General features: G+C 36.0%; 1 protein-coding gene across 1 annotated transcript in view; it reads right to left on the bottom strand.

The window, feature by feature from the left end:
• The window catches only part of PALLD (palladin, cytoskeletal associated protein), a 186,221-nt gene that overhangs the window by 156,849 nt on the left and 4,583 nt on the right, over nt 1-24,789 (bottom strand). The window contains exon 2 of the mRNA XM_021555592.2: nt 22,413-23,459. Within this exon, the coding sequence (XP_021411267.2) occupies nt 22,413-23,458 (1,046 nt within the window). The 5' untranslated portion in view covers nt 23,459. The remainder of the gene's footprint in view (nt 1-22,412; nt 23,460-24,789) is intronic.

Consider the following 24,789-nt stretch of genomic DNA (forward strand, 5'->3'; position numbering starts at 1 on the left):
TTTGGTATGAGTTTTGACAGAAGTTATTTCTGAACTGATAATGCCAAGTCCCTACCACCTCTTACCCTGTGAGAAAATCACAGTGCTAAATTGCATAGACCTTTGCCTAATAGGATTGGTAAAAAACAAAAACAAAATTTGCTTTCAAAATCCTATGGGTATGGATACTGCTGACTTTTTTGCCAACCAGTCTGTGCAGTATATTTTGAAAATACTTCTAGCCTTCATTGTCAGGGCAGGATCAGGAATATAACAGATATCCCAAGTGACAACTTACTGTTACATAAAAGTACTTGCCAGACCAAACCATACATATATCCATAGAAAGGAGCACCCAGTTTACTATTAATATGTAATGCAAAAGTAAGTAACTCCTGCCCAATACCAGTTTACCAATTCAGCACTCTGCCTTACTCCCTGTACTCCTACAGAATGTGACATGGCCCTTCCTCCTTGATGGCTTTCTGAAGGCAGAGCTTTAAACAGTTCCTCAGGCCCAGGACTTTCAATAGTCTCCGGAAAAAACAGGGATGTATTTATGGAGTGCACATTGCTACTTTGGAAAAGCTAAATACAAAATAGATAATATTCAGTAGAGGTTACTGGTGTTGATTACATCTCTTCCCAACGAATGCAGGAACTTCTAGGAATAAGATCACGGGAGCTCACTAGCACCTGCTACTACTCTAATTTAGAGGGGATATCCAGGAATAATGACAGCTATCTGCCAATTTTCTTTCAAGCTCAAAAGCTGCTTCCCCTGCATTTTCAAATATGGCAGTGTGACATATGCTCAAATTATCAAAATGCCCACAACTCCAAAAGACAAGTTGAATTCAAGTATGCTGAGCTTATTTACTGCAACTATTTTATAAGCTAAATTAGCTTATAAAATAGAAACATTTAATTTGAGATGCTATTGCATAAAATACAAATAGTTGTTGTCAGAAAGTGGAAAAAATATTAAAAAGCCGAAGACCTAACCACCTACTATGGAATTTTCAGTCTGTACATCTTTCCCAAGACTGAAATTGTTAGTAGGTTCTCCTGAGCCTAGGGTAGACGTTACTTTTTAATAGATAACTACCTATTAAAAAGCTGAATCAATTCTTCATGATGCAGTTCTGCAAGCCCTATCTATGCCTTTGGAGCTTAGAAAAAAGCATATAAGAATGTTTTGACTGGAAAAAAAAAAGGAAACAAAAAAGTTCTTATGTGAAATATTTAGGCATGCAACCACACTTGCCTTTTTTTAGTTTCTGTAGCACTCAAGTCTTCCACAGCTATGAAGCTAAAATGGTTCACAACAAGTAAAAAATCTAAGTTCCTAAAACATCCAAATCCAGAGGTAAACAATTAATAGCTTAAAAGCCTGTTATTAAGATCTTTAATCTAGGAACATTCCATGATCAAATTCCTGTCTTCTTTTGTAACATTCAGGCTTAATAAAAGCAGAAGTTTGTCTACCTTTTAATCTTATTTTATCACTCTGCTGGTATGCTAATCTGTCATCAAGATGTGGAAATCAGAGACTACAAATGTTAATTAAAATAACACAATTCAGTTTGGATCCAAAGGAAGCCATAAAATTCAGAGCTTGAATTTCTCTAAGTGTTCTATGGGAAGCTCAAGATCAAACAAGTATAAATGCAATATATAATGACATCATTTTGCGTTGCCATAGTGAAGAGAGGAAGAATTACTGCTGTAAGATGACACACATTTCATATGAAAGGAAGCTCTTGTTATCGTGCTACCACACAGACTAAATCTATTTTGTGTCCTAACATGAGATATTTCAAACAAGATTTGTCTTATGGGGATCATATTTATGCAATTCTGGTACAAGGAACCATGATGATCTTTACAAGCTTGAGTTCCTCCAGGAAAGAACATGAAGACAAAATGCTTTATGACCAGTGCTTTTACTCTACCTGCAAGGAAGCTTACTGATTCCTTTTCTACATTTTCTTAATTTGCACAGTCTTTAAACACCCATTTTACTTCTTTGTCTCCACAAAGTCAAACTTATAATAGGGAAAATTATGATAGAGAATTAATGTCTAATGATGGAATTGTCATAAATAGCAAGCATAAATGTTGGAACTTAAACACCCTAATTTTTATGCCAGTTTGGTTTTCTCTAATAGCATCCAAAAAATGCTTAAATCTATGATCTTCTCTTACACAGAACACATAGTATTGCTGGCAAGCTCTTCAACAAAAAGTCTTCTGGATAGGGTAAACATAACTCATTTTAAATTCAGGAGTAGAACCAACAGAGGCAGAAACCATAGTGCAAGGACAAAATTTCAGGGAAATATTCAAAGCAAGAGATTTAAGTAAAATCAGCGTATTCCTATGCTTAGAAATATTTTCTGCTGAAAAATCTGTTTAATATTCCTTTTTAGCAGTACTTGATGAACATTGGAATTCTAGACTTTTACATCCCAACGAATTTTAAATTTAACTATGCAACTCATGTTGAAAGACTGAGCATAAACCATTATATCACTGAGGTTTCTTGTCTTCAGATGAAGTTGACTGATTCTTTTAAGTAACCTACTAAAATCACTAGGAAATCTGTACAGTCAGCAGCAAGAACATGCTGTATACACAATGCATGAGTTTATGGCATAAGAAATTATTTTGTATTAAAAATTTGCACAAGCACTAATCTTTGTACGGACACTGCACATTTAAACAACTTTTCTTTCTGATTTCAAGAAAAATAATCTGATAGAATATATCTCTACAGTACTGATTGAAAGTGGTCCACAGCAGATAGCTTTTGAGAATATAGTCCCTCTGGTTTGGAGTCATGTATGAAAAGTGGCAAGTTTTATTTAATGAATTTGAAGTCAGACACCTACAATGAATGCTAAAAAATTAAAACTTCAAGTAACTCTTTAGAATCAAAATACCTCAGCTTAAAATCTGAGTTTAGAATTTGGAAGAAACACTACTTTTGTATTTTTGATATTTTTGGACCTTTGTTTTTACTATTGGCATATACAATCTAATTTCACCTCTCTCCTCAAGTCAGAAACAGTATCTTTAAAACATGAAATAATATTTCTAAAAGAAAAATTCAACTAAAACTAAAGGTAACATTTTCCCTATTGGCCCCACAGGACTTAAAACCTAGATTCCCTACCATATATGCCAAAAGTACAAGATATTATTCTTTATCCTATTCACTGGCATAATATATACCTATTAAAACTTCTACTCAAAAACCTCAAAATACTGGCTTTAAATTAAAATGGAGATGGAAGTCTCTATAATAGAAATTATTTTTATATAGAGAACACCATTAAATGACAGACACCTATAAAAACCAACCATGTTAAGTATTCCAAATACTTCCTGACTTATATAGTTCATCTCTTTGGATGCATTAAGTATTTCCTATATAAAGATGTATATTCCATAATAAGAAAATACAAAAGGAAAAGGAGGCAATATAGTATTTGATTGTTTATTTTATCCAGAGTGAAGTAAGGGCATTTCAGCAACATAATGAAGAATTTCTGAACAAAATGAAAGAGGCGTTACTAGGTGGCAGATGTTAAAATCTTTAAAAAAATACTAGTGAAAAGATTTCTTTTCTTCCCAGTCACTGCCTGTTTATGAACAATAAAAAGTAGCTGAGTGCACTGCCACTACGTGGCCCTAAGGATAATGAGGACTTGCAAACACTAAATACTGCACACATGAACTCTTACTGAAATTAGGAATAAGTTAGCATAATTATGTTTTTCGGTAAATATTTGTAAGTCATTAATAACAGAAAATTAAAATTGCTTCCTACCTAAATTCTTCATGAAGCAAGCCTCAGCATTTTGTAATACTTTCCTGTCATAAAAGTGCCAAGTAGTTGAGATTTTCAGATGAGATCATACTCAAAAATGCTCACATCCGTGAAGTGGGGAGGGGGTTGTCAGGAGGAGGAATTGCAGCATGGTCTATGGGCATAAGTAAAGCTGCCCTAGAGTGCCCCGCCTCTCCCTGGCTGCTCTGGACCACTGGAACAATATTTGCTGGTTGCTATGTAGACAAAAGTCATTGCCAATTCATCCCATTAACAAGACTGAACCTGGTTCTGGCTGATAAGAACAGGTATTGTTTGAATAAAATGTGTTGATAAAATACTCCCTACAGGTAAAACTGGTCATTTTTATGTGCTTGGAGAATGTTAAATTCATGCCTTGCAACCACACAGTTAGTAGAAACTTTTGTTTTCATACCATTGTTGTTGGCCTTTATTTTTAGCAGATTTAGAGGATTGATACCTTATGTTTTTTCAAAAGGCACATAGAATTTGTAGTGTATTTTAATCTTTTCCAACCACAGGTTAAACCATCATTCTAAAATAATTTTACAGTTTATTGGGTTTTTTTTGTAAAGTCAGCTGGAGCAGCTGTGTATTTGACAAGATGACTTTGTGCATCTCATGAGTAATGAATGACAGAGGGTTCTGAGCTTTCGGTATTATATTTGGAAAGAAAAGGCATTGCATACAAGCCTAGTGCATTAAAAAGCATTGCTAAGAGGTTAAGCACTCAGATGCTAGGAAATGCCAAACAGCAAACACACACTCTGGAGAGAATTAGCTGAGCAGATAATGGTGTTTGGGAGAGAAAAGGATGAGACTGTTTGTTACCAGTTTTTTTCCAACATGTACTAATAGCACAGGAGAGGTAAGAATAAAGATCTGAAAGACTGAAAGGAGCCTGTTCTCTCTCCATTTTCCTTAACTTTATATATCCATGTCTATTCCTGTTCCATCTCCTTCAGAACCTTGATTTCATCAAGCAACATTTGGACTTCTTTGCTATATAATGTCTACCTACTTTTAAAACTATTATTAGTATTTGTTGTCTTTTTATTTCGCTCTACATGAACAATTCAAAAGCAACTCCTTTTCAGAATTAACAATGATATAAAAAGTGTTATCACTGCTTAGTAAAGGGGATTGCAAAATTCAATATGAAATATTTAGGAGCTGGTTTATTCAGAGAGCAAATAATGCAGTATGTATTTAGAGCAGAATTTCTATGAATTTCAGTTGCAGCTGAAAACATCGACCTCCTTACCTAGAATAATGTGTAATCTTCAGTATTCAATCAATAACTATGCATATTCATTCAATATTTAGTTTTCCAACTGCAGCAACAAAAAAAAGCTATGAATCCCACAAAATTCCTTTCTTGATTTTACCCCTCTACTGTATCTGCTGAATAAGGTCATGTGGGGGGTGGGAGGGTGGCAAATGAGGTTATATAACTACATAATGTAGTGTACTGTTTGAGTGAAAATTGGTTTTCTACATTTTGAGTCATTAACTTTCTAACTTCAATAATTATTTAGAACTGAAGGTATTTTTATGCTTCTTGGAACAAGCCAACAAGGTAAGCTCTATCAGACAACATTACAAAAGGCATGAAATCACGTCAGAATGTTTTGATCTACCATGAGAAATTCTTACTAAACAGCAAGTGAGAGCTGAATGCTTTTGCACCCATCCATCCTGGTCCCATCCTATATATGGCTAATCTTTTTGTATAGGCAGCCCTAAACCGTATACTTCACATTTCCTAGGACAGCCTCTCATTCATTTTTCTTTGTTTTCCATCTCCTTCCATTTATCCTTACTGGACTGAAATTCAAGCATTCTTAACCAAGCACTCTGTCCTTCCCTCTTGCCCTGGTTTTTAAGAGCTTTTATCTGGTCAGTTCCCAGCTTGTTCACAGCTCCTGACAGTGGCCTCTTATATCATTCAGTGCTGATCCTAAGAGCACACTCCTATACTCCCGTCCAAAGCTTCTCTTAGAACTGCCCTAGTCTCTTTAACCTAATGGAGAGCAGAGAAATCCACCAGCCTGTAAAGGTATGTGCTTCTTGGATTTGGTTCTGAGATGAATATAGCAAATACAATACATAATCTTTGCTTTAGGGCAAAATTCCTCAATCATGGAACTACATGCAAATCCAGAAAGAACTGCAGGTTGCAACTTGGCCAGCTCTGAGTGGATTTTCATAGGAGTGGCAAAAGGCACATCTCTAGCACAAAGGTTGCCCTGTATCAAATTTCAAAATATGCCCTAAGGAATTGGCAGGACAATATATATATTACTGGGCACTATTTTCTTTTAATTCAGGCAAACGAAACACCTAATTTTCTGCTCATTCTTCTCTTAAAAAGAAAAAAAACCTAAAATCCCACACCCTCAGCAGTCACAAAATCCTTCCCAGAACCTTTTAATTGGTTGAGACTTTTGAAGTCGAGGGATAACGAAGCTGTAATCGGCAAGTCTTCAAAGGATAGAACCAATTAAGGGAGGTGTGGATGCCCCCAAAGAAATAATTTATGATGTGATGTCATTACAGTATCTGGCATTATGAACCAGAATGCACACAGAACTAGCAGGACTGATGCTGATTCTCCCATGTTATCCATCAACTCCTGCACAAGACTGATAAAGAAGAAGGAATCTCACATTCTCTCCCAGACGCTTTCTGTTGTAACATTCATCCCACTTGAGCAAGAGAGGGGATCAGGCTGCCTTGATGGAATAGAATGTTCATGTCTGAGTCTTAACTCCCTCTACTTCACCATGAAGTACATAAATACTGTGATTGTTCAGTTATTCACTGAGACAAGAAATAATCACTATCACAATTCATATAGCAAATGTAATACAGGTAGTGGCATTTCAAAAGCATTATAAACTGATGTGCTTACTGAAACAGTAGTCAACAATTTGCAACTGTCTTTAGCAAAACCCTATTTCACTGTTCAAATTTAAGCAGCATGAAGTTTTCTGTACAATAAATAACAGTTATTTTAAAGATTCAGTCAGTAACCAAAATCCTTTCAAGATTGATTTGAAATCCCTCCAACCATTTACAGCCTTCCCTTTTTTCCTTGCTCCTTCTCCAGCCTTAGTTCTGTATAGATTAATTCATGCTATGGTCTTGCCACAAAGACTTTCAAAAAAGTGAACAAACTCACTTGGTACAACAAAACAGGAGAAGCAGAATATAATTGCAGGACCCATCACTGAACTTTTCAGGATTTATTGCTGATCTTGACTGTGCCAAGAGTCAGTTCTGTTAAGTGAAATACTGTAAATATAGTATTTGAGTGTTTGGCTTTATGGTGACACATTTGTACTATAGTCATGAATAATATATGTTGTTCTCTAGTATATTTCCCAGTATACTGCTATTCCCTACTAATGAAGTTCTTACTAAAAGAATGTTATTCTGTAGTTTTCCCCCTCTTCCCTATCCAATTAAAACATATTTTAGATAAATACCGAAAAAGAGTTAGACTGCAGTCAACCTTTCAAACAAGATGTTCTGTTCTTTAAGGTGACAATCTAATTCTAGAAAGCAGTGTGAAATGAAGTTAGTGTCTTTAAAAATATATTACTTTCCAAGTTACTTGATACCTTCACTCTCCCACAGAAAATTTCCTGCTCTGGCTGATGGCCAAAAAGATTATAAAGTAAGAGGCCTTTTGCCTTTCATTTTTTAGGCAATATTTCATACTACTACAATGTAATCAAAACACTTCCTTTCTAGCCAATATTTGGCCCTAACACAGATCAACATTTTTTTCCATTGGTATTTTAAAGTAGCTGCTCTGAAGAAAAACATCATTAAAACTCAGCATTTCTTCGTTTTGCCTTCATGCTGTGATAAATATCAAAAGTATTCTGTTAGATCTATGATGACTACTCTCAAAGGGTTCTCAGGCTATAAGGTTTCATGAAACATAAAGCTAGAAAAGTGAAAGGGATTCAAATATTAAGTGAAAGGATAGTTTTATTTCTCTAAATCCAAAATCTAGAAGAGCTACTTACAAAAATAATATAGCCACATGCAAATAAGAAAAGCCATTCAGATACATTTTAAAAACTTGCAACAACGGTAATTTTTTTTTTCTCACATCAAGCTCCTTTCCTGATTCCTGCAGAAAAGCAACAAAAAATGTAGTTTTGTTTTCAAACCAAGACAAGAGAATCTCTACAGAACTTGCTGGGTTGAGTGAAATTACACATAGCATCTCTAATTTGTCTTCCTGGAAGAAATGGTGTTTTTGATCATCAAGGGGTCAATACAGAGGTTTGTATGAGAGACACATTGTATTGTGAAAGCATGGTAGACTATCATCTTTTTGTAACAGTGTTTGTTTGTATGTATGGGACAGATTCAGCAGGTAGAGGCTGATTTGTTAACAAGGAGCAGAATAAAGGGGTCAGGAGCTCTAAATTCTAATGGTAGCTCTGGAATGGGACTTGATGCTCTGGTTACAACCACCACAGCCTTGTCATAGTCATTCTCTACAACAGAGTGACTTCGTGAAATTCTATATCCCAGATGAAAGGTGGCTATAGTTACGGTGCAGTAGAGCTACAAAAATGCAGTAAAACTCAAGTCCGGTGAAAACTTCAACACTCTCACAAGATGAGGAGAAGTAGTAGTAGTACTACTACTACTAATAGTAGTAGTAGTAATAATAATAATAATAATAATGATGTAAATCCCAAGTTCCATCCAACCAGCTATGTGTTATGCTTACAAGCCAGACTGATACTTGCTTTTCTTGCATCGTGTGATATCGTTGTGGTCCATTAGGAGAGTAAGTAACTAAGGGACCATGGGATCTGTTGTTTTACAGATTTCTTTCGTTCTGTAAACTCGTTACATAAGGTAGGAGGCAAAGCTCTTTTCTGTTCACTAGCTTGCCCTGCCTCATAGTTATCTCTCACTGGTGCCATGTTTTATTACAAGAGTTTAAGACTTGAGAAATAAGTGGAAAGTACATTAATCTGTAAGACCCTTGAAATCAGTCTCCTAGCTTTCTGTTTATGGCACCATATTTATGATAAAGGGCATTTTGAAATTGGAACTAACTGTGCAACATGCTTGCTTTGTTGAAGCTTTATAGTATGAAAGATCGTTAGAATACTGAAATAACAGTCAGGAGCCTTCCTGTCTCTTCCTTGCTCTCTCTAAACACTGATGGGCTTCAAAATCAATCTACCATGCAAATTCTTCTTGCTTTACTTAACTACCAAGTGAGAACTTGACACTTCCAAGCCATTGTACAATATGACTGCAAAGTTATCATGGGCCTGAAACAAGTCCCTTTGCAATGGGATCCTTTTCTATATATTGTGCTTTTCTCTTGATTCAGGCCTTGGGCTTAAGAGAACTCTTTAGTACAAGAGCTTGCATTAAATGCAGTACTAAAATAGTGATCTTTCCCCTCCTCCCTGCCAAACTGTGAATAACTAGCAGGAATAATTTAAAACTTTTCCAGAGCTATTATTTAGAAATTAATCTCCCTCCAGCCTAAATGGTGAGTCTCAAAGATTTTGTAATTCCATTCTTCAGCAAGCTGAGAAAAGGTTCAGTTTTATTTTATAAGATTCACTACATAAATCTCGCAGAACATCTGATATAATTGATTTTATAGCTGAAGCTATCCTGCTTCAGCTTATGCAAGAAAGATTAATTTTAGAATACCAGCTGCCTGCAGTGTTGTAGAAACCTCAGAAATTCTCCTCCTCCTTTTCCCTTTGGCCCACAGTACAAGGTTTTCTTGGAAGTCAAGATGATATGTGCCAGATTGAATATTTGATACTGTGTGTTAAATAGTTTGTTTTTTTAAGAAAAAACAACACAGTAGTTCTTTAAACTGCCTCATAGGACTTCAAATAGATGACAATCTCATGTGCACTTATTCATACACTTTGTTTTGCAGGCATAAATTTCAAATAATACTGGTGATACACTAAGCACAATATGAAACCTACATTCACTGCAGTAAACATGGAAGATGACTAATTAAAGTCCTCACATATAGTCTTAAAACGGAATAAATAGCATCTTCTTAAAATGGACCAGAAATATGCTCATGTATGTCAACTACTATTCCTTTATTTTAAGTTCTATAATGTTTGTTTAAGTGATCTTCTGCATGCCATGCAATTTGCTCATTTGCTCCATTGTTGCTGGGTTTTATTTTTTCATTTTGGGGCGGGGGTGGGGGGGGATAGTAGTTGTTGAGGTTTTTTTTTGTTTTTGTTTTTGTTTTGGCACTTTGTTGTTGTTGTTTTTATTTTTATTGAAGTAAGGAAAAGCAGAGCACAGTTCTTTATGGTAAAATAAGTGAATTTCCCTGAGGTTGACTGCTACGTGTCTTCCTCCTGAGAAGATTATGTTAGCCCTTGATACACTGCAGAACAAAGAACAAAGAAACTCCACATTTTAAATAGCCTACTGTCACTCTAAGCAAAGGTGCAAATAATTTTTGTATAGCAAAGATTACACATATGTTAAGTCACCACTGAAATTCCTTCTACTTCAGATGATGGGTGCTAAGAATCATCATTACACTTTTCAAGACTGGAATTGCCATGTTTACACCTTAGAGATACATGTAATATACATGGCATGGGTAATGGAATAGTGTTAAAAATCCCCCACTAGGTCCCATGCTCCAGTATCTTTGAGAATTGATTTCACATATTCAAAGTTTTTGATGCTTCCATTCTTAATATCTACATAAATCTTTTAATCTTTACTTATTTTTAAGTCAGCCATGAATTTAGTCACAGTTTTTTAATGACCAATGAGGGAAAAAAGCATTTCTGTTCAAAGACTATTATTAGATGCCTCCTATATGACCAACTATTTTGAGGGAGATTATATAACTAACTAGATAGTTTCCATTTTGAGTACAGAGAAAAGTACTAAGAAACTGTATTTGTGCTGCTTACTAGGAGTAAATGAGCAAGTAAGAAAATAGGATCAATATAATATGCAAGGCAAAAATAAAATGGTGTGAAGCTATGCCCTGTGCACTACTCACCAAACAGCAATCAAGAAGGAATTCAAAGGCTGAAAACTTAAGAAGCAACTAAAAGAAATGGAGTTCTTCTAAAGAACAACAGAACAGCATTTTGATGAAAGTCTTAACACATTTCACATATCAAGAACTTCATATTGAGGGCGGACTTGTTCTATTTGTGGGAAGACAAGAAAAATCTGCATCACTCTTTGGAAATGGAGGACAGCCTACGTTCGATATATCTAAATGTACTAGCTCAGCTGAAGCAGTTAAAAAGAAACAAAAAGACAGCAAGAAGCTAAAGTAGATGTACAACTACTTAAAAGTATTAATTGTATTCTAGTGGGAGCAGAATTAGCATCTTAGTAAAATACCTTGCAACACATGATGGAGCTTCCTCATTCTAATCAAGACACCTGCAGCTGAGTTTCCATAGCCTGCTTCGATCTTCAAATTATATTTGAAAACCAGACCTAATCTGAGGAAGAAATTATCCCTAGATACTGGATCCTATGCATGAACTATTTTATACTGTGAAAGTGAAGATTTTCTGAATAGCTAAAGGAAAAATCTGGGAGAGAAAGACTCTTGGTAGACAGACATACAGGATTATGAAGGCACTTAATATCTCTGAGATAACTGACCTTCTGAGAATAGAAATTGCTGTTACTTGAAGTACAGGTTTTAGGAAAACAAAAAAAGGATAGGCACAGATAATAGTACTAAATGCTTTTCCACAAAAAAAGTATTTTTTTTTTGTAAATTACTAATATCAATTTCAAAACCAGAATACTCCATTAGTAATAGAGACAAAAAGTACACAGTAAAACACTAGGAATTTTATCTGTTCTGTTCTATGTTTATGTATCTTCTTATAATGTTCTACTTGTGGTTTATTTAGTAGAAATAAGTAAAGGATATTTCTATTGAAAGACAATGTCACTGGCAGAAAAGGAGTCAGATTGTAGTATTCCTTCTAAATCTACACCCAGTAACCTCAGCTTCATCACTTGTGAGCAGGAGGTAAGATTTTTGATGATAGCAGTGGGTGTCCTAAAAGAGATGTCAAAATCAGATTGTACTAGCAAGGAAAAAGTTCCAGTAAAGGCTCTGCCTTAGGTCTCTCTCTAGCATTCCAAAGCAGTGGCTGTTTCTTCAGTTCTTTCATTTCATCTGCATGCAGTGTAGCTTTCTTGCACTGCCAATTCACAGAATACCTTAGTCATATATGGGGAGAACCACACATAGGGCCTGTGGTTCCTCATATCTCCCACTGTCAGACATTTGCATTCCAAGAATCTTTATTAGCTGTGTTGGAGAGCCTTTCTAAGGAATCAGGAGTTGCTTATTTAGTCTCTGACATTCCTTATCTAATGAAGCTATTGCATGGATAAGCACAGATAGCTGCCAAAAGTGCAGCTACAGTGTTGCCAGCCATCACTATGCATATTTCAGTAAAAAAATCAGACATTTCACTTTGAATTGCAGTAATTTGGATAAATTGTTCTAATCTACATACCTTGGTATTAGTCCTACAATTCTTGAGGAGCAGAGGGCAACCTATTTACAGAACAATGATTTTGCCTTCAGCTTGTTTCTCAAAAACTCCTGTGGAGTGGAAAAGCAAACTTAATAGAACACCATGTAAACTGGGTGTAAACAGAATTTTAACTTAGGTGAGGACTTCTGTTTCTAGATTGCTATGCTTTTGTTTGTCCCATGTTTGTTCTTGCAGCTGTATAAACCCTATTAGAACACCGAGTCAGGTTTCAGGTTGTAATAATCCCTACTCCAAATGTTAAGATTAGTAAGATTAATATAAGAAAGGAAAGGAAAGGAAAGGAAAGGAAAGGAAAGGAAAGGAAAGGAAAGGAAAGGAAAGGAAAGGAAAGGAAAGGAAAGGAAAGGAAAGGAAAGGAAAGGAAAGGAAAGGAAAGGAAAGGAAAGGAAAGGGAAGGGAAGGGAAGGGAAGGGAAGGGAAGGGAAGGGAAGGGAAGGGAAGGGAAGGGAAGGGAAGGGAAGGGAAGGGAAGGGAAGGGAAGGGAAGGGAAGGGAAGGGAAGGGAAGGGAAGGGAAGGGAAGGGAAGGGAAGGGAAGGGAAGGGAAGGGAAGGGAAGGGAAGGGAAGGGAAGGGAAGGGAAGGGAAGGGAAGGGAAGGGAAGGGAAGGGAAGGGAAGGGAAGGGAAGGGAAGGGAAGGAAAAAGAAAAGAAACATACTTAGGTCTACTGAGATTACTGCTAGTTTCATTGATGGTGAGGGGATCTGGCAAGGCTCTGCACAAAACAGAGTCAATAACAGATTTATCAGGTAATGTGTTTCAGTTGGAAAAGTGAATTCACTCAAGTTCATAGGAGATTCTTAACATGTCCCATAAAATTGCCTGAATATGGGCCTTTCCCAAAAAACAGAACTTAATTTGGTTTTTACAAAGATTAGGATAAATTCTCTTAATTTCACTTGAAAATGGGGAACCAGAAGTCTAGATTGAATAATTTCCTCTAAGATCAATGTGCTCACATTCTCTGTGATATTAAAAGAGTTCACAGTTTGCAATAGGTGCCCATCAGTTGTACTATAAGTGAGAGATGGATTCTATTTGTCTAAACAACTATAAGTGAGAGATGGATTCTATTTGTCTAAACTTTTTCCCTTGGCCACCTGAAAATCACAACTTTATCAGGTAGGTAAAGATAAAGAAAAACTGTTCACATATTATACAAACTGATTTTATAAAGCACTGAAATGCTCACGTGAAAGGCACTGCATAACTGTGAAGTAAGCAATTTTTATAATGCTAATGTATGCATGAATTGCAAGTACATAATATTAATAACATTAAACAATGAATCACTTTGATTTGAAGCAGCATGTTAGCATTAGAGTAAAGGAAACATAACAGATATATCTTCCTAACAGATTTGTTGCAGAAAAATATCCTGAATCTAATCCTAAATCTCCTAGTCCCTGTTTTGACCTGCAGGTAGCTGAAAAAAAGAGAACTCCAGTATTTTAGGAGTAATTTTATCTGTTAATTACCTCCAGTCCCCAGGCATTTTAACTTATTTCCCTTTCCCACAGAAGTCAGACCTATTCAAGTTCTCACTACTCTCAATCCTAAGATGTGTACTCATCTATGTTGAGTAGTATCACACCAACTGGTTGCACAGTACTTGTAGGCAATAAGGTTCTTGGAGACAGGTCAGTAACAAAGAGTTTGAACATGCAGTAATTCAGTACATCAGATGAGATACTTCTGTACAGGCCTTTGGCACTTCTGCAACTTTCCCTTTCCAAATACAGGTGAAATTTTCTAGTTGAATTATTCCTCTTGATTTATTTAATAAAACTGCACATTTTCTCTATCCAGATTAGCTACTTATTAAAGAAGTATGCTAATTTCCTGATTATAGGAAGATATCATATGGGTATTGATTCAAATTTTCAATACTTAAACAAGTCTCTCAGTGTTTCAGTTGTTTGCAATTTTTTCCTATTCCTACTGATCAGCTCCCCTTTTGTGAGTCACCTCAGATAAGGCAACTTACAGAGCCACAGAAACAGAAATAAAGTACATTTCTTAAATTAATACATGTGAAAGTTTTTCTTGACCACAAAAGCTAAGAAACACTTAAATCTCTAAGGAAACAATATCTTAGTGAAGATTGATTCTGTACAAAGCTAATCTTCCAAATTTTGTCCATTCTGCTATCTTAAAGGAAATTCTATCTCCTCATTACATAATTACATAATTTTTAAATATCCCAAAGTGTAAAAATCCCAAATAATGTTTTATTTAATCTTCACTTTTTTCCCTTAAGCATGCAGAATGTGAAAACTTATGACAACATAAAATGTCTACTTGATGTTCTTCCCCCACCACACACCTCAAAATGTGAGCAAAATTGTACAAGGAATAAAACCCTCCATAGCTAACTCCTTAACTTTCCTGATATCTTTATATATTTTTGCTCAGAAAAGGAAATATGGATGCTATGAGAAGGACTTGAACTTGGATGATCCTCCTGGGTCCCTTCCAACTCAGGATATCCTATGATTCCATGACTTGTTTATTTTCCTATGTTACAGGGAAGAGGAGGACAAGGGAATTTCTTTTACTCCTTTTACCAGTGCATGGGCTGGAAAGGCAAGTCCATTTACTAGTAAATGAACCACATTTCCAGCCCACTTAGTAGAGCCCTATCAAACTATAACACTTGTTAGGAAAAAAACCACACTTTCCGGATGGGTCCTAGAACCGATAAAATAAGGTCATTATTTACTGCTGTTTAACAATTTTTCTTCTATGTTTGTTCTATTATAAGCTTTTTGTCAATAGCCTTTCCTACCTCCCTCAAAGCCTTGCCAGCTTAGAGCCCAAACTGAAGTTTAATATTTTCATTCATCAGCTATGAATGTTTGCAGAGAAGTGCTATTTGTTCTATTTCATTATCCATATCTTTAAAGGTAGCTTTCACATTGTCAAGAATGCATTTACAGAGTATACTTCAGACATGACAGGTTTTTATTAGAAAGAATTTTTAAAGCATCAAGTTTCAAAGTTATACTTATATTTACTTAATTTATATTTATAAAGCAATGTATTGTGTTTTAAAAAGATATGTCCTGTTTAAGTAACATTAAGTAACTGCTATAATTTCCCTTAAGAAGGTTAAAGCAACCCAAGATGTGGTACTGCCTTTAGGCAAAGGAGCAAACATGTCAAAGTGTATTAAGCATGATATTTTAAATGGGATTTGGAATGGCACTTCATACCTGTTGAACACAAGTAATGAACATAAGTAATGATGCAGAATTACTTACTTCAAACACTTCTCTGTGAAAAGCCTCACTACTCTTTTTTTCTCTTTCAGTACAAGTAAAATATGCCTAAATCATGTAAGTTCATTCCTGCCTCTGTTCTACTTAGCCTCTACATTTAGTTTTAATTTTCACAGGTCACTTTCAATTAGTCCATGACAAGCAGATTGCTGACATATTTCCTCACTGTCAGACTTGGCAGTTGATGATTTGCACAATACTGGAAAGGCCCTGCATATAAGATTATACAAATAAATTCTGAAACATGAAGAAAAAGCAACCTCATGGAATTCTGCCTCTGGCACTGTTTCAGCCCCACTTTTGTGGAAAATCTGTATTTTAAAACTACTTCAATTAAACTTTGTTTTTAAACTAAAAATGTTTAACATGGACAAAAACTTGTGTAGTGAAAGAGCTTTCTGAAGACATGCGGTGCCACATTATTTTAAAATTCATCCAAGTCTCATCCAATTCCTATGTAAATACAAAGCAAAAGTCCTTTATGTTTTTTCTACTATGTAGATGGCAGCATAATTTTTATTACTTTACTTCTAAGCTTTTCATGTTATCCATCAAGTATTTTGATAACATTTTCATCTAATCTTTGAGACGTTTTATAAATATTGGTCCATACATTATTTATTTTGGGAGCATTAGCAAGGAACTTTAGATCTGCATTCTTTTAATGAGAGGCAGAAAAAGAATAAAAGTATAAAGAAGTGAACTGCAATGTTTTTAAAGTTTCAGGAATGCAATCAGAAAAACTAAACCAGAGACACTGGCACTCACAAACAGAGAAAAATAAAGTACCTGAGCTGGAATTCTCTTCCTAATTCCAGTTTAAGAGAGTAATTCTAGTTCTAATAACTATCCCTTTGTTTTTACAACTACCTCTTGCAGCACTCATCTTCATGCACCTCACAGGCTTTATTTTTCCAATTTTCAGGATGAAAAAAAACACACACAAAAACAAAAGCATGAAACTTTCAAATCCCAAAATTTACAAGACCTATTTCCACGTTCATGAAAAATGACAGCTGCAAAGAAAGAGAACCTGGTGATACACAGAGCCTGTATATCAAAGATGATGAAATGCTTACAACATGTAGTCAAAACTGTTCTAGAGAGACAACAAATAAATGAAACATAAGAATAACCCCAGTGTCCAGAATCTGCACTTCTTCCTTGGGGCTTTTACAAAGCCCAACAAGTTAAGAGTTTGTGTTCCCATAGACCACCTTCCCAACCACATCCACACATCTTTTAGATCTTTGAATATTCATTTTGTAACACCAGTGGATTGCTCTGCCTGTTTTCTAGCAATTTGTTTCCTTTGCAAGTCCTCTATAAATTATCCTGTTATCACAATCTGAACTTTGTAAAGATAATTTCATACAGGAAAGAGCTGTGCTTTCCAGGTACCTATTTTAAATACTGTACTCTATGTGGTGTTAGACAGGCAAGCAAGGGAAAAAACTCCACCCTTTCAAACAAAACATTTGGTTATCATTGTGGGTTAACTCTAGGAGGAAACCAAACTCTAAATAAGCCACTCCCCTTTCCCCTGCTCCTTCTGGCGAGGGAGGGACAAGAGCAGAGCCTATGGGTTGAGATAACAATTTAGTGAAAGATGGTTTTCTTAACATCTAAAGAGAATACAGATTTTTCAAAATCTTTTATAGCAGACGTGAAGGAGGAGAAGGGACTGGAAGGCTATGGAAAATCCTCTTCCTCTGTTCCTCCTATAGGCTGGCTATGATTACTTATGAATACCCAGAGTGTTGGGCAAGACCAGGCCAGGTGAACAGTACTGAATGTACAATCCTTGATGACCCTCATTGCCCTTGACACCACCATGTCAGAAACCAATATTTTGTGGCACATCCACAAAGCAAGCCTAATCCCTCTTCCTACTTGGAAAAACATCTTGACCAGCAGTGCATATGGATACTTACACTGGGTAAGGTGCCATACCCCCATGAACAGACTGAGCAAGGCAGTAACCAGTCATTCCTATAGAGTAACAACCCAGACAGAACTAAGATCTGCCCCCTCTCTGCAACCAGACAATCATATACCAGAGTCTCCCAAATGCTCTTCTTAAGGAGCACCATGGCAAATCTTCTTTCCAAGTGGTTCTGAAGTAAAAGAACTATTACTTACAAGTTAAGAAAACTGATGCACTACTAGCATTGCTCCGATAGGCCACACTGTTTTTAAAGCAGGTGGGTACATGACCTACACAGGTCTTAACCCCACTGTGTGTTTTCCCCAGATGCAGAAAATCCTGAGGGTATGGCCTCTTCTTGCCACAAAATGAATGGAGAATGGGAAAGGAAATATCTGAAAGATGAATGCTATCCACTTCATACCTGCAGGCCAGGAATCCCTACAGGCAGCCACTGCAATAGCTTTACCATTTGTGCTGCACTATTGCCTCTTGATTCCCCAGCAAAGCCCACTGGTCCAGAGCACTGTTCTAAAACAGGCAGAATTAAGGAGCAGTTTCACAAGTCACTGAGGTGACTTTCAATATTACATTCCCAATCTGCTCTGAAAGAAAATTCAAACTCCAGGGACGCTTGGAGATGGCTAAGCCTTACCTGAAAATCAGCAAAAGCAAAGAAACAAAAGACGCAAGAATAGCATGGCATGGTCCAATAAACAAAGAGTATAAAAGTAAATAAATGAGAAGGGAAGAAGGGCTAAAAGAATAATGAGATCAATGAGGTCAACAGCAAATAGCTATTATTTTGACTTGTAAATCAAAGAAGAAAGAAATGAAGGAAAAAGCCCAACAAAAGTAGATATTTTTGATAAAGAGAAATTAAAAAAATTATTGTGACAGAAAAATATTGAGGATGCTGACATATAATTTTCATCTTGATATGAAAGGGCATGATATTGAAGATATTTTATCTTCATTTGAGTGTAACTAATATATTAAATGACAACATATTACTGCTGAGCAGATTTCTTAAATGGATGTACTGCCAGATTGAAACAACTAAAAACATTTTTCTATTTAATCTCAGCAATAAGAATGCGTTAACACTTTCAGATGGTTGTCAATGCTCCCTCTGTGCACAGAAAAACATCCAGATCTGCAAATAGTACATTTTGACCCAAGGAATTTCTTAGGTACAAGAATATTCTTCCATTCTTAACAAGCACCCTCTGTTTGCAAAAGGCTAGTAAGAAGACAGATTAGCAGGATTCTGCTCTGGAAAGATTAGTGGAGGACTATGGGAGATTTCTGTTTAAAAGTATGCTTATTGGGAAAACATTTTAATAGAGAAAACTATGGAGAGAATATAAGAAAAATGTTTATATTTGTAAGCAATTTGACAAATAACTTCATGAATTATCACCTTTAAGAAATAAATGCAAGATATTCTGGAAACACTTATTATTTACAAAAGACTGCAAAATAAAACAGTTCTGGTTACATGCAAGTAATATTTCTAGGTAGGGATTTTGCATATTTGTTACAGTCAAATCTAGACAAACAGCACTTATGAGAAGAAAAGGATTATAATGAGAGCAAATTACTTCCTTAAAGAAACCCTGTTCTTGTTATGTGGTATGTGGAAAGTGCCTTACTTTTAACTTTGATTTGGATTTTTTTTTTTGCATCAATTTGCTGTGGTAAAAGGAAAAGAATATATTTTGCATAAAAATTTCAATACCTCTTATGCCACAGAAGCTGGGTGAATATCTGTAAATATTTTAATCACAGCTTACAGCTCAGGGTAGACCTCAGAAAATACTTTAATCATGGCTTACAGCTGCAGGCAGACCTCTGAAGTAATTAAATGTTCAGGTAGTGAGGCGAATGCTGAAGAGGTCTAAGTTACACCCAGCTGGGATTTGCTTCAGCTAGCTCAAGGCTAATATGAGTATTTTAAACACAGAATTGCTGATGCACTTTGAAGGACAACTACTGACTGATAGATTAGTTTTGAGAGTAAGAGAAATTTTGTTTCAACTTATATTTTACATGTTTTAGAAGGCAGATATCCTAGAACTTTTCAAATCACTCTGATCTTCTGCTAATAGAACTAGTAAGTTATACATTGAATTTTATAAAAAAATATTAATGATTCTTGAAGTGTAACAGATTATTTTATTTTGAATTTTAACACTAAGATTCTAGTTGTAAGTTCTTCTATCAAAATATACTTTTTTCTACTTGAAGTACAAAGCTGCTTTGGTAAAGTTTTGTCACTCAAACTATAACACTGTTTTACTTTCAGCTGTGTATGGCTATGAACATCTAAGGAACTTAAAATTTAAGAGGCTTTCTTAGTCTTAGTCAAATAACCTTCAAATATATACCATGTCCTTACACTACATTTGATGTTTTCTTCAATTATACTAAGATTCTGCAACATTGTTATCCCATAAGAAAAGTAGCAGGATAAATAAGGATTCTAGCTCAACTTTGTATAGGTCGAGGATTACTTGGGTCTGGGATAAAATATGAGGCATAGAAAAGCAGTAACATGCTAAAAGATCAGAAAAACCTATGTTTCTTTTGAAGGCCTTTTGCTCTGGCGTCAATTGGATGATTTCATAGTTGCCAGTGCTTGATGCAGCTTAAATATCAGCTGTATTCATTATTACATCGGACATCTTTTTGAGTGCCTGGCAAAATAAGAACTTAGTGAGTTTCTTGTCACCATTAAACTATTGTTACTTCCTTATGACTTTAGGAAATGTGACTTCCAGTTTTCTTTCTAGCTGAGGCAAAAAACCACCAAAAAACCTGAAAAAATTCCACAAAAATCCTAACTGTTTTTTACTTTAAATCACACTTATCACACAGAGTTCAAAAAACAGCCTTTACAGTGGCTATGTTATTGAAATTGGGTTTTCTGGGAAAAACCAGAAGAGCTGCAGCTTGGTTTCTACAGCTTGTATTGATATATACAGATGTACAGACTATGGCAGCCCTGGCTCAGGCCCTTTTCTGCATCTCCTGTTGAGCACATTTTGCATGTGCCAAATGGCTCACTCTTACCTTCTCACACAGGTAACTGTTCAGCTTGTTCCTTCTTTTGGTAACACAATGCAATGCCTTCCTAATAGCCATTTCTACTTTCTACCTATTCAGAAATCTTCACAAAAAGCTTAATGTCTTTTGCACATTTCTTTTTCTGGCCAGTTACTTCAGAAAACTGTAAATATTTTGAATTAATATGATTGTTTTCCACATATATTCCACATATATTACAAACCAGAAACCCAGTCTAATGAAACAATTGCCTAAGTAAATTGCTTTAGAATACTGGATTGTTTTCATTACCAAAATACAAGAGATTGCTCACCTATTATTTTATCATTGATGTTTTGCTTTATTTTTAAACCATGTAAAATTCCCATTTACAGAAAATACTACTGAAAGTAGCACAGACCTTCTTCCCTTGCTCTGCAATATGTGGGTGGTGCTTGTCTTTCTCCACTGCAGCAAATTAACTATTTACTGGATAGATATAGGATACACATTAAAACTCCTTTTCCTATCCAGAAAGAGGAACAATGATGTGCCTAGATGATACTATGAAACTGTTCAGAAGTTCTCAGTAATGCTTTTATGGATAAAAATCCACTAAATATTTTTCTGCATGTTTTCTCATCTGGAAAGAACCCCTCCTTTCCCCAAGATTCAGACTTTGGAGTCTCACCCAAACATCACTCAAGTGTTTGCTGTTTCTAAACCCCTGAGCGAGCCTTGGTTTTCGCTCTCTTGGCTCCACGGCAGCGCTCACTTGAGGGCTCAGTGCCGCCCGTGCTGTGTGTGAGTGACCTCTTCAGCCAAGCCGGTGTCACTACAGAAAGGACACGCAAAAGAAGTGCACTGACTTCTGAAATGAGCAGCGTTTGGGGTGCAGCGGCCGTCTCTTGAATGTCCATAATGAAACAGAGACGAAGGGGGAAATTTGTTTTTAGTGGAAACTTTGAAAAAGCAATTTCTATTAGTAACTGATATGTCTTCTTTCAGTTGCCAGATGGATAATTATTAATAATTATTAAATAAAATAAATTTGAGAATGGACCATGAAAGTGTATTAATTTGACTGTCAGGGAGCTTTGCAAGAGCCAGAAAAGTTAGCATGAATCATATTTGCTACACTGCAGTAATGGCTGTATGTACAGACTTCTAACATAGCACAATTATGTGTGTCAAAAGGGAAACAAGACAGAAGTTACAAATTAATTTATACTGATGTGATTACTTAAAAGTATACTTGATTTTACAATAATCAACTATTATGTCAGCAATGTTTCTCATTACACATTTTCTCAGTCATTAAAAACCTTCTTATTTTATGATTCTGCCCAAGTTAAAATTCAGAAAAACAGTTTACATGAATTTTGGAGACATTTTAATTAATCATCAGCAAAAACTGTATCATCTTCTTGAGATATGCTCTTTAGGAGCAAGTTGTGTCTTCTTTTACCTGGATTGATGAAGTTACAATCACATATATTGTTGCTAGAGCCATTTCTATTTCTAATTATGCCATGTGGCTCTTAAATCAAGCAGATGTTAATTTTCTAAGCAGAGTGAAACATTCTAGTGAAATAAGGACATTAAAATGTGTTATTCTTTGTGCTTTGTAAAATTACATGATTGACTGCTCTTACGTGACTGCCTCTAAGCAGGTCACTGTCATCTTCCACAATCAGGTGACATTATCTGGTGACCTAGCACTTACCTGACATCGGGGACTGGGTTGCCAGCAACTCTGCACTCCAGCAATACTTTGTTTCCTTCGGCAACTTCCTGGCTCCGGAGCTTCTGTGTGAATAGAGGTGGTGAAAGTTCATGCTCTTCCATGTTGATGAAGGGACGGCACAGGACCATTTTGCTCTCCATGATGCTCCCCCTTCCGGAATAGTGTTCTCCATTCAGATGAATTCCAGGTAATTTTTCCTCAGGCTCGGTCTCTTGATGTGGTTTGTCAAATTCCTGATTCACCAAGGTACTTAAAGCTGGTTGTTTCTTATTAGGTGACAGGTATCCACTGTCTGGAGAAGAAGAGTCTCCATCGGGACTACGGCCTCTTGTCTTCGCTGCCTGTCTAAATATAGATGATAACTCCTCTATGAATGTGGCAGCTTTGTCACACAGCTTGTTCTTGAAAGGAGCTTCTCCCTGTGATGTTGATTCAGAGTTCGGGCTCATCTTAGGCATACATGGACCACCTTTCTCTGAATATTTCAGGCTTCTGACGAAGCTGGGACTAGCAGGTAGGAAAGGTGAGGTGCTTGCTTGTCTCCTAGAAACTGTGACAAAACTATCCTCTGCCTGAGGTGCAGTGGATTGCTCTTTCTGATTCCTTGGGACAACAGGACTTGCAGCAGATGAAGTCCAACTGCTTGTTTGAGGTGTCTGTAAAGTCTCTTGTTCATGCAGGTTGGTGTCCCTGAAAGAAGGGTCTTCTGAAGGGCTACAAAGAGGGGTGTTGAGATAATGAGTAAAGTCTGGTGCTGTGTTTTCATCTTCCTCCATAGAATTGGCAATGGCTTCTCTAGCTATGTCAAGGCTCTTACTTATCTCCTCTTGGGTAAGGAAGGCAGAAAGTTCATTTGAAAATTCACCATTCTGTGTGTCTGACAGGGAATCACAGAAAAAGTCATGGTAAGATGAAGCTTCTGACATATTTTCGGGATATCCTTTACTGCTGCTTCCTTCTGGAGAGTAAGTCTCCTTCAGCATTAAAGAAAGAGACAATGGCCGGCCACAGCTTCTGTCTTGCATCCTGGAAGACACAAGAACAATTCCTTAATGAAAAAGTTATATCCAACTTCCCATAAGCTAGACACAAAGCTGTAAGAGAAACAGAACATAATGGTGTATGACATAGTATAAACCTTGTTTTCTGTTACAATGAGCCAGGACTGCAAATGGTCTAGGTGGAAATGAGAGCATTTAGGAGTAATTTTCCTCATGAAACCTCCCTCAGAAGTATGAAGACATCCTTTGCCTGTATATTGCCTAGCACAATCTCAATTCCACTGGATAAATAGGTATCCATATTGATAATTCACATTGTAATTGATGCAATTGATGTAATTTCACATCTGATTAGTTATTTTACATCAATTCTATTATGCTTCTTTTTTTTCTGGTTTTAGCCTTATGAAGGTTTTGGCAATATTTTTACTTTTCTCTTTCCCATAAATTGCCTCCCAGACATTAAACCATCAAATTCTGAGAGACGTGTTCAGCTTGAAACCATTATGAGAATACACATGAGGATATTTGGATTAGAAATTCCAAGTTATCCTTTCCGTTTAATGTTGATAATGTGTTCAATATTATTTTACTTATTGTGCTAACATTTTTAACTTGTTACCAATTTAGTAGCACTTTCCTCAACACTGAAAAATGAAATCTCAAGCTACCATATGCTAGAAGTAAAGCACTGAAGAAATAGATTTCACGACCTATATAACATCCTCCTCAATGGAAGTGTATAATGTATATTTTGTACTGGTTTCACAAAGCAGAGAAGCATTTATACCTCTTCAATTTCCCAACATGACTTCAGAATTAGGTTGAGCATTCTCTTTAAAGTCAGCAAGAAACAAGACATCAGGGAAACCACACTTTCCCCAAGGGAAGGACTGGCCTGAAAATCTCCTTGCTGAAATGTATTTGTCTAACTGGTCATTAGATTGTGGCTGATGAGATCTGAAACATAATTATTGCTTCTGCAGAGCATTTAATTGAGTTGAACATCAGTGTTTTTAATTAGTCTGAAAAATTCTCTTATTCTAATGACAATTTCTACAAGAAAAAATTTTACATAAGATAAAAAAAATTATTTTCTTTAATTCTCTACTGATAGTGGAGAAATGGCTTGACAATCACGCGTTGCACTCGGATGTATTTTACATCAGCTTGTGCAGGCTCCAATTACCTGTAGTCACTAAACCAGGGCTTACCCAGCATGTAGTCATTACATGACTGATAGATTATTGGAATTCTTGGCTTAGCATATGTATCTCTTGATATGCCTGTTTGTCTTGCCAACAGATCACAACTCAACGCATACAAGAGAAGTCTAAGAAACCCAAAGCATTTAG

Source organism: Lonchura striata, chromosome 4, assembly GCF_046129695.1.
Source record: "Lonchura striata isolate bLonStr1 chromosome 4, bLonStr1.mat, whole genome shotgun sequence".
Taxonomy (NCBI): Eukaryota; Metazoa; Chordata; class Aves; order Passeriformes; family Estrildidae; genus Lonchura; species Lonchura striata.